Genomic DNA, 11,212 nt, shown 5'->3' with positions numbered 1-11,212 from the left:
CACACACACACACACAAAGGTGTGTCAGTCTATAAAAGCAGCTGAGCAAATGAGCAGAAAGTGATAGGGTTACAGAGTTATAGAGTTATAGAGCTGCTGCGGTTATTTCTTCAAGATGAAGACTCTGATTATTCTACAGATCACTGCAGGTAACACCTTAACTGTTAAATTCTGTAAAGCTGCTTTGAGACTATGTCTGTTGTGAAAAGCGCAATAGTAATAAACTTGACTTGACTAGAGTAGATTGGAGTATTGTATTGTGGAGTAGATTAGAGTATTGTGGGTTAGAGTACAGTATTGTATTGTGAAGTAGAGTAGAGTAGAGTATTGTAGAGTAGAGTAGAGTATTGTGGAGTAGCGTATAGTACAGCATTATATTGTGGAGTAGAGTAGAGTAGAGTATTGTGGAGTAGAGTGGAGTATTGTATTGTGGAGTAGAGTAGAGTAGAGTAGAGTAGAGTAGAGTAGAGTAGAGTAGAGTAGAGTATTGTGGAGTAGAGTACAGTATTGTATTGTGGCGTAGAGTAGAGTTTTTTGGAGTAGAGCAGAGTAGAGTATTGTATTGTAGAGTAGAGTATTGTGGAGTGGAGTTGAGTACAGTATTTTGTATTGTGGAGTAGAGTAGAGTATTGTGGAGTAGAGTAGAGTAGAGTATTGTATTGTGGAGTAGAGTAGAGTATTGTATTGTGGAGTAGAGCAGAGTAGAGTATTGTATTGTAGAGTAGAGTATTGTGGAGTAGAGTATTGTGGAGTGGAGTAGAGTACAGTATTGTATTAGGGAGTAGAGTAGTGTGGAGTAGAGTAGAGTATTGTATTGTGGAGTAGAGTATTGTGGAGTAGAGTAGAGTATTGTGGAGTAGAGTACAGTATTGTATTGTAGGCTAGAGTATTGTATTGTGGAGTAGAGTATTGTATTGTGGAGTAGAGTAGAGTAGAGTATTTTGTATTGTGGAGTAGAGTAGAGTATTGTGGAGTAGAGTAGAGTAGAGTATTGTATTGTGGAGCAGAGTAGAGTATTGTATTGTGGAGTAGAGCAGAGTAGAGTATTGTATTGTAGAGTAGAGTATTGTGGCGTAGAGTATTGTGGAGTGGAGTAGAGTACAGTATTGTATTAGGGAGTAGAGTAGTGTGGAGTAGAGTAGAGTATTGTATTGTGGAGTAGAGTATTGTGGAGTAGAGTAGAGTATTGTATTGTAGAGTAGAGTATTGTATTGTGGAGTAGAGTATTGTATTGTGGAGTAGAGTAGAGTATTGTATTGTGGAGTAGAGTAGAGTAGAGTATTGTATTGTGGAGTAGAGTAGAGTAGAGTATTGTATTGTGGAGTAGAGTAGAGTATTGTATTGTGGAGTAGAGTAGAGTAGAGTAGAGTAGAGTATTGTATTGTGGAGTAGAGTAGAGTATTGTGGAGTAGAGTAGAGTAGAGTATTGTATTGTGGAGTAAAGTAGAGTATTGTATTGTGGAGTAGAGTATTGTGGAGTAGAGTAGAGTATTGTGGAGTATAGTACAGTATTGTATTGTAGAGTAGAGTATTGTGGAGTAGAGTAGAGTGGAGTAGAGTAGAGTATTGTATTGTGGAGTAGAGTAGAGTATTGTGGAGTAAAGTAGAGTAGAGTAGAGTATTGTGGAGTAGAGTAGAGTACAGTATTGTATTGTGGCGTAGAGTAGAGTTTTTTGGAGTAGAGCAGAGTAGAGTATTGTATTGTAGAGTAGAGTATTGTGGAGTAGAGTAGAGTATTGTGGAGTAGAGTATTGTGGAGTGGAGTAGAGTACAGTATTGTATTAGGGAGTAGAGTAGTGTGGAGTAGAGTAGAGTATTGTATTGTGGAGTAGAGTATTGTATTGTGGAGTAGAGTGGAGTACAGTATTGTATTGTGGAGTAGAGTAGAGTAGAGTATTGTGGAGTATAGTACAGTATTGTATTGTAGAGTAGAGTATTGTATTGTGGAGTAGAGTATTGTATTGTGGAGTAGAGTAGAGTATTGTATTGTATTGTGGAGTAGAGTAGAGTAGAGTATTGTATTGTGGAGTAGAGTAGAGTATTGTATTGTGGAGTACAGTATTGTATTGTGGAGTAGAGTAGAGTAGAGTATTGTATTGTGGAGTAGAGTAGAGTAGAGTATAGTATTGTGGAGTAGAGTAGAGTATTGTATTGTGGAGTACAGTATTGTATTGTGGAGTAGAGTAGAGTAGAGTAGAGTATTGTATTGTGGAGTAGAGTAGAGTAGAGTAGAGTAGAGTAGAGTAGAGTAGAGTATTGTATTGTGGAGTAGAGTAGAGTAGAGTAGAGTATTGTATTGTATTGTATTGTGGAGTAGAGTAGAGTATTGTGGAGTATAGTACAGTATTGTATTGTAGAGTAGAGTATTGTGGAGTAGAGTATAGTACAGTATTGTATTGTAGAGTAGAGTAGAGTATTGTGGAGTAGAGTATAGTACAGTATTGTATTGTGAAGTAGAGTAGAGTAGAGTATAGTACAGTATTGTATTGTAGAGTAGAGTAGAGTATTGTGGAGTAGAGTATAGTACAGTATTGTATTGTGAAGTAGAGTAGAGTAGAGTATTGTGGAGTAGAGTATAGTACAGTATTGTTGAGTAGAGTAGAGTATTGTGGAGTAGAGTATAGTACAGTATTGTATTGTGAAGTAGAGTAGAGTATTGTATTGTATTGTGGAGTAGAGTAGAGTATTGTGGAGTATAGTACAGTATTGTATTGTAGAGTATTGTATTGTGGAGTAGAGTAGAGTATTGTATTGTGGAGTAGAGTAGAGTGGAGTAGAGTAGAGTAGAGTAGAGTATTGTATTGTGGAGTAGAGTAGAGTAGAGTATTGTATTGTATTGTGGAGTAGAGTAGAGTGGAGTAGAGTATTGTATTGTGGAGTAGAGTAGAGTAGAGTAAAGTATTGTATTGTATTGTGGAGTAGAGTAGAGTATTGTGGAGTATAGTACAGTATTGTATTGTATTGTATTGTGGAGTAGAGTAGAGTATTGTGGAGTATAGTACAGTATTGTATTGTATTGTATTGTGGAGTAGAGTAGAGTAGAGTATTGTATTGTGGAGTAGAGTAGAGTAGAGTATAGTATTGTGGAGTAGAGTAGAGTATTGTATTGTGGAGTAGAGTATTGTATTGTGGAGTAGAGTAGAGTAGAGTATTGTATTGTGGAGTAGAGTAGAGTAGAGTAGAGTAGAGTAGAGTAGAGTATTGTATTGTGGAGTAGAGTAGAGTAGAGTAGAGTATTGTATTGTATTGTATTGTGGAGTAGAGTAGAGTATTGTGGAGTATAGTACAGTATTGTATTGTAGAGTAGAGTATTGTGGAGTAGAGTATAGTACAGTATTGTATTGTAGAGTAGAGTAGAGTATTGTGGAGTAGAGTATAGTACAGTATTGTATTGTGAAGTAGAGTAGAGTAGAGTATAGTACAGTATTGTATTGTAGAGTAGAGTAGAGTATTGTGGAGTAGAGTATAGTACAGTATTGTATTGTGAAGTAGAGTAGAGTAGAGTATTGTGGAGTAGAGTATAGTACAGTATTGTAGAGTAGAGTAGAGTATTGTGGAGTAGAGTATAGTACAGTATTGTATTGTGAAGTAGAGTAGAGTATTGTATTGTATTGTGGAGTAGAGTAGAGTATTGTGGAGTATAGTACAGTATTGTATTGTAGAGTATTGTATTGTGGAGTAGAGTAGAGTATTGTATTGTGGAGTAGAGTAGAGTGGAGTAGAGTAGAGTAGAGTAGAGTATTGTATTGTGGAGTAGAGTAGAGTAGAGTATTGTATTGTATTGTGGAGTAGAGTAGAGTGGAGTAGAGTATTGTATTGTGGAGTAGAGTAGAGTAGAGTAAAGTATTGTATTGTATTGTGGAGTAGAGTAGAGTATTGTGGAGTATAGTACAGTATTGTATTGTATTGTATTGTGGAGTAGAGTAGAGTATTGTATTGTATTGTGGAGTAGAGTAGAGTATTGTGGAGTATAGTACAGTATTGTATTGTAGAGTATTGTATTGTGGAGTAGAGTAGAGTATTGTATTGTGGAGTAGAGTAGAGTATTGTATTGTATTGTGGAGTAGAGTAGAGTATTGTGGAGTATAGTACAGTATTGTATTGTAGAGTATTGTATTGTGGAGTAGAGTAGAGTATTGTATTGTGGAGTAGAGTAGAGTGGAGTAGAGTAGAGTAGAGTAGAGTATTGTATTGTGGAGTAGAGTAGAGTAGAGTATTGTATTGTATTGTGGAGTAGAGTATTGTATTGTGGAGTAGAGTAGAGTAGAGTAGAGTATTGTATTGTATTGTGGAGTAGAGTAGAGTATTGTGGAGTATAGTACAGTATTGTATTGTAGAGTATTGTATTGTGGAGTAGAGTAGAGTATTGTATTGTGGAGTAGAGTAGAGTGGAGTAGAGTAGAGTAGAGTATTGTATTGTATTGTATTGTGGAGTAGAGTAGAGTATTGTATTGTAGAGTATTGTATTGTGGAGTAGAGTAGAGTATTGTATTGTGGAGTAGAGTAGAGTGGAGTAGAGTAGAGTAGAGTAGAGTATTGTATTGTGGAGTAGAGTATTGTATTGTGGAGTAGAGTAGAGTAGAGTAGAGTATTGTATTGTATTGTGGAGTAGAGTAGAGTATTGTGGAGTATAGTACAGTATTGTATTGTAGAGTAGAGTATTGTGGAGTAGAGTATAGTGCAGTATTGTATTGTGAAGTAGAGTAGAGTAGAGTATTGTATTGTAGAGTTTTAGATTGTAGAGTTTTGTAGAGTTTTATAGTAAGTGAGTATAAAGAAGCCCAATAGCATATCAGTGTGAGTAATACAGAGTGTAGAAAATATCCATACAGTCTATCATCATATACATTATTCCTAACTCTAGGTACAGACAGACAGACAGACTTGCTGTTCACTGTCAGTTACATAGTGTGCGTGTGTGTGTGTGTGTGTGTGTGTCTGTGTGTGTGTGTGTGTGTGTGTGTTGCAGCATTAGCAGCAGTGTGCATGGCGCAGCAGGAATGTGTGAGCGGAGCGTGTTATCCTCCTCTGGGTGATTTATTAAAAGGCCGAGAAACTGTAATCAGAGCCTCTTCCACCTGTGGGCTCACTGGCATCGAGGTTTTCTGTACACCATTAGGACAGGTATATACACCCACACACACACACACACACACACACACACACACACACACACGAGCTACATACTATGTGCTGTCATATCATCATCATCATCTTCATCATCATCCACATCCTTAGTCATGTCCTAGGGTTGGATATCACACTGACACTATCACCCCTACAGAGCACTACACAGTGACTACACTATAATTTAAAACATGTGGAGGTGATGCTAACATGTTACTCAGTTCTCTGTGTGTGTGTGTGTGTGTGTGTGTGTGTGTGTGTGTGTGTGTGTGTGTGTGTGTGTGTAGTGGAAGATGAAATGCTGTCCATGTGACTCAAGAACTGCAGCAGGTAGAAACACACACACGATCCACAACGTTTTGAGTAAAGCTGGACCTGAGCGCTGGTGGCAGAGCAAGAAAGGTCAGACACACACACACACACACACACACACACACACACACACACACACACACACACACACACTACAGTTTGATTTCTGAACCCTAATTGTGTGTGTGTGTGTGTGTGTGTGTGTGTGTGTGTGTGTGTGTGTGTGTGTGTGTGTGTGTGTTTGTGTGTATATGTGTGTTTGTGTGTGTGTGTGTGTGTGTGTGTGTGTGTGTAGATGTGAGTCCTGTCACTATAGAGTTGGACCTGAAGCAGCTGTTTCACATCGACAACCTACTGCTGTACTTCAAGGTACACACACAGATACTGACACTTACACACTGATACACACACACACACACACACACACACACACACACACATTCACACACTCATTAACCCTAACCCTGCCCTTCCCCCTAGGGCCCGAGGCCGGATGCCCTGGTGATTGAGAGGACGTCTGATTGGGGCAGGACGTGGGCTCCAGTGCTCTACATGGCCACTGAGTGTGAATCTAGTTTCCCTCACATCCTCACAATGAGCGCTGACCTCGACACCCCCCACTGCTACACACTGCCACCAAACATCAACAACCCCTACCAGGACCAGAGGGTAGGAACAAACACACACACACACACACACACACACACACGTTTCTCTTTCATGGACTTACACTGACTGTGTACAGAAACATTAATGATGTGTGTGTGTGTGTGTGTGTGTGTGTGTGTGTGTTTCAGGTATATTTCCATCCTATGCTGCAGTACTCCAACATTGCAGTCCCAAATGAACAGAAGATTGAGAGTAAGCATCGACTAATCAGATCTCATCACTTATGAGGCCTCAGACTCTCCAATCAGCTCATTCACTTCCGTACTGCTTTCTGACCTCACACTCTAATTACTCTATAGATAGATTCATTACTTTGATTAATTGATTGATTGATTAGTTTATTGATTAATGGATTAGTTTATTGATTGATTATTTGATCGATCGATTTATTGGTTTATTGGTAGATGGATAGATTAGTTGATTGATTGAATGATTGATTGATTGATTAATTGATTAATTAATTTGTTAATCTATTGATTGATTCATTGATTTATTCATTGATTCGCAGATAGATTAGCTGATTAATTAGTTGGTTGACTGTTTGATTGGTTAAATGATTGATTTATCATATTAATGATTGATTAATTTAATTAATAATTGATTGATTGGTTGATTTATTGATTTTTTGAATTAATGATTGATTGAACGATTGAATGTGTTAATGATTGATCGATCTGTCGATTGATTGATTGAATCAATGATTGATCGTTCAACCAATTGATTGATTGATTGATTGGTGTTACAGGACTGTCGGGCTATACAGGGTTGCGTGTGAACCTGACTCAGTTTGGGGCGGTGCCTTACACACCTGGCCGACACCCATCTCGCTTCTATGCCCTGAAGGAGATCAAGTTAATTGGCTCTTGTTTCTGCCACGGCCATGCTGACCAATGCCTTCCTGATCCCACCTCCAAACACCTGCTCAACACAGAGGTACACACACACACACACGCCCTCATACAAACACACACACATTGCCCGTGTCTGTACAGTGTTAAACTAATCTTGTTCGTGTGTGTGTGTGTGTGTGTGTGTGTGTGTGTGTGTAGGTATATGGTGCATGTGACTGTCAACACAACACAGTGGGTGTAAACTGTGAGCGCTGTGCTGACCTTTACAACGACCTTCCATGGAAACCAGCAGAAAGAGACAACACACACACCTGCAAACGTACAACACACACCTGAGCTAACACTACACACACTACACACACCTGAGCTACTACTACACACACTAGACACACCTGAGCTACTACTACACACCCGAGTTACTACACACACTACACACACCTGAGCTACTACTACACACACTTCACACACCTGAGTTACTACACACACTAAACACACCTGAGCTACTACACACACTACACACACCTAAACTATCACTACACACACTACACACACCTGAGCTAACACAACACACTACACACACATGAGCTACTACTACAAACACTTCACACACCTGAGTTACTATACACACTAAACACACCTGAGCTACTACACACACTACACACACCTAAACTATTACTACACACACTACACACACCTGAGCTAACACAACACACTACACACACATGAGCTACTACTACAAACACTTCACACACCTGAGTTACTACACACACTACACACACCTAAACTATTACTACACACACTACACACACCTGAGCTAACACAACACACTACACACACATGAGCTACTACTACAAACACTTCACACACCTGAGTTACTACACACACTAAACACACCTGAGCTACTACACACACTACACACACCTGAGCTATTACTACACACACTACACACACCTAAGCTAATAGTACACACACTTCACACACCTGAGTTACTACCCACACTAAACACACCTGAGCTACTACTACACACACTACACACACCTGAGTTACTAGTACACACCTGAGCCACTACTACACACTACACACACCTGAGCTACTACACACACTTCACACACCTGAGTTACTACACACACTAAACACACCTGAGCTATTACTACATACGCTACACACACCTGAGTTACTACCCACACTAAACACACCTGAGCTACTACTACACACACTACACACACCTGAGTTACTAGTACACACCTGAGCCACTACTACACACTACACACACCTGAGCTACTACACACACTTCACACACCTGAGTTACTACACACACTAAACACACCTGAGCTACTACTACACACTACACACACCGGAGCTACTACTACATACGCTACACACACCTGAGTTACTACCCACACTAAACACACCTGAGCTACTACACACACTTCACACACCTGAGTTACTACACACACTAAACACACCTGAGCTACTACTACACACTACACACACCGGAGCTACTATTACATACGCTACACACACCTGAGTTACTACCCACACTAAACACACCTGAGCTACTACTACACACACTACACACACCTGAGTTACTAGTACACACCTGAGCTACTACTACACACTACACACACCTGAGCTACTACACACACTTCACACACCTGAGTTACTACACACACTAAACACACCTGAGCTACTACTACACACTACACACACCGGAGCTACTATTACATACGCTACACACACCTGAGTTACTACCCACACTAAACACACCTGAGCTACTACTACACACACTACACACACCTGAGTTACTAGTACACACCTGAGCTACTACTACACACTACACACACCTGAGCTACTACACACACTTCACACACCTGAGTTACTACACACACTAAACACACCTGAGCTACTACTACACACTACACACACCGGAGCTACTACTACACACACTTCACACACCTGAGCTACTACTACACACACTTCACACACCTGAGTTACTACCCACACTAAACACACCTGAGCTACTACTACACACTACACACACCGGAGCTATTACTACACACAATACACACACCTGAGCTAACACAACACACTACACACACACCTGAGCTACTACTACACACACTACACACACCTGAGCTACTAGTACACACTACACACACCTGAGCTAATACTACACACACTACACACACCTGAGCTACTACTACACACCTGAGTTACTACACACACTACACATACCTAAAAAATGGTAGATGATGAAAGGATCACACACACAAACACCTTGTCTATATCAACTTATCTATACTACTAGAGCCTAAACACTGTGTTGGTGTGTATGTGTGTGTTACAGGTTGTGAGTGTAATAACCATGCCCAGCGGTGTCGGTTTGACCCTGGTGTGTATGAGCGCAGTGGGAGACGGAGTGGTGGAGTGTGTGAGGAGTGTACACACCACACTACAGGAACACACTGTGAACGCTGCGCTGACAACTACTACAGGAACCCTGGCAGCAACCTGCAGAAACCTGACGCATGCTTACGTATGACTCACACACACACACACACACACACACACACACACACACACACACACACACACACACACAGTGATTTACACTGGTATAGAAGATCAAAAAGGTGGGGCTGCAAATGATGGACAGTTTTGGTGTAAACACATAAATTCCGTATTCAGTATGTGTAAATCCTATCTCTATGTACTGTTGTCTGTATGTGTGTATGTATATATTTATTTGTTTACGTGTGTGTGTGTGTGTGTGTGTGTGTGTGTGCATGTGTGTGTGTACAGGGTGTCAGTGTGACAGTGCGGGGTCAGAGGGTGGGCGTCAGTGTGATGAGGTAACAGGGGCGTGTCTCTGTAAGGAGAATGTGGGAGGAGCACGATGTGAGCGCTGTAAAGCCGGACACTACGGCCTCAGCAGTACAAACCCACTCGGCTGCTCCAGTGAGTCTTCTCTATAATACACTGCAGATATTTACAGGACTCGGTACATTTTACAGGCAGAAAAAACGCTGTAACCTGAGAGCGCTTTTAAAAATATTTTAAATTGTTTATTCTAATCAATGAACAAGGGTCCCTGGTGGTCTAGTGGTTAGGATGCGCACTCTCACCGCTGCGGCCCGGGCTAATTTTAAAAAGGCACAAAGAACTGGGTGATGTTGAGGAGTGTAGACACAGTGGTAAGCCATGGAAACATAATGCTGCAGATAAAGGACATGTGATGCTTACTTCACTTCAACATCAAAAGATATCCATCAGTGCCATCAGCAAAGAACCTATGAAAACTAGTGGGACCCAGGTAGATCCATCTACTGTCTGGAAAAGTCTGGCCAAAAGTGATCTTCATGGAAGAATCGTGGCCAAAAAGCCAAACCTCTGACATGGTAACAAGGCTAAGAGACTCGACTCTGTGTGAAAACAGAGGAAATGGGGACAGAAAAATGGCAGCAGGAGCTCTGGACTGATGAGTCAAAATCTGAAATATTTGCTGTAGCAGAAAGCAGGATGTTTGCTGAAGGGCTGGACAGTGGCACAATAATGAATCTGCAGGCCATAGTGAAGCATGGTGGTGGTTTCCTGCAGGTTTGGAGCTCCATTTCTGTAAGTGGAGATGTGGTGAGGAACATTTGCAGCATTTGGTAGACGCCCTTATCCAGAGCGACTTACAACTGAGCATTGGAGGGTTTTTTAGGGCTTTGCTCAAGGGCAGAGCAGTGGCAGCTTGGTGGTGATGGGATTTGAACCTGTGACCTTGTGATCCAAAGTCCAATGCCTTAAACACTGAGCTCCCACCTCCCCGTTGTCAGGATTTATGTTGTTTTGTATGCTGAAAAATACAGGCAGATGTTTATTTATCATGCAGTACCATCAATGACGCATCTGTTTGTTCCCAAATGTATTGTGCAGTAGGACAACGACCACCAAAAATACACTGTACAGGTCATATAAACAGTATAATCAATCCACTCTCTGTGTGTGTGTGTGTGTGTGTGTGTGTGTGTGTGTGTGTGTGTGTGTGTGTGTGTGTGTTGTGTAGAGTGCTCCTGCAGTGCGGTTGGTTCCCTCCACAGTGGGTGTGATGCACTGTCAGGTCAGTGTGTGTGTAAACCAAATGTGGTAGGGAGGTCATGTGACCGGTGTGCTGAGGGATTCTGGAACTCATCATCAGGATGTCTGTCATGTGACTGTGACCTTAACAACGCCATCGACAACACCTGTGACCAGGTAGGAGCTCTCAG

The 11,212-nt window shown here is 41.0% G+C and overlaps 1 protein-coding gene across 2 annotated transcripts in view; it reads left to right on the top strand.

The window, feature by feature from the left end:
- The window catches only part of lamb3 (laminin subunit beta 3), a 15,457-nt gene continuing 4,245 nt past the window's right edge, over positions 1–11,212 (top strand). The window contains exons 1-11 of one of the 2 annotated variants that reach the window (XM_083533710.1): positions 1–149; positions 4,970–5,124; positions 5,415–5,529; positions 5,735–5,808; positions 5,920–6,108; positions 6,237–6,300; positions 6,854–7,041; positions 7,158–7,278; positions 9,307–9,495; positions 9,762–9,917; positions 11,011–11,198. In XM_083533710.1, the coding sequence (XP_083389836.1) occupies positions 116–149; positions 4,970–5,124; positions 5,415–5,529; positions 5,735–5,808; positions 5,920–6,108; positions 6,237–6,300; positions 6,854–7,041; positions 7,158–7,278; positions 9,307–9,495; positions 9,762–9,917; positions 11,011–11,198 (1,473 nt within the window). In that variant the 5' untranslated portion in view covers positions 1–115. The remainder of the gene's footprint in view (positions 150–4,969; positions 5,125–5,414; positions 5,530–5,734; positions 5,809–5,919; positions 6,109–6,236; positions 6,301–6,853; positions 7,042–7,157; positions 7,279–9,306; positions 9,496–9,761; positions 9,918–11,010; positions 11,199–11,212) is intronic. The other variant, XM_083533711.1, reaches the window with a different exon arrangement.

Source organism: Silurus aristotelis (genome assembly GCF_946808225.1).
Source record: "Silurus aristotelis genome assembly, chromosome: 28".
Lineage (NCBI taxonomy): Eukaryota > Metazoa > Chordata > Actinopteri > Siluriformes > Siluridae > Silurus > Silurus aristotelis.
Note: the sequence above shows the minus strand (reverse complement) of the source record. Positions and strands in the feature narration are given on the sequence as shown.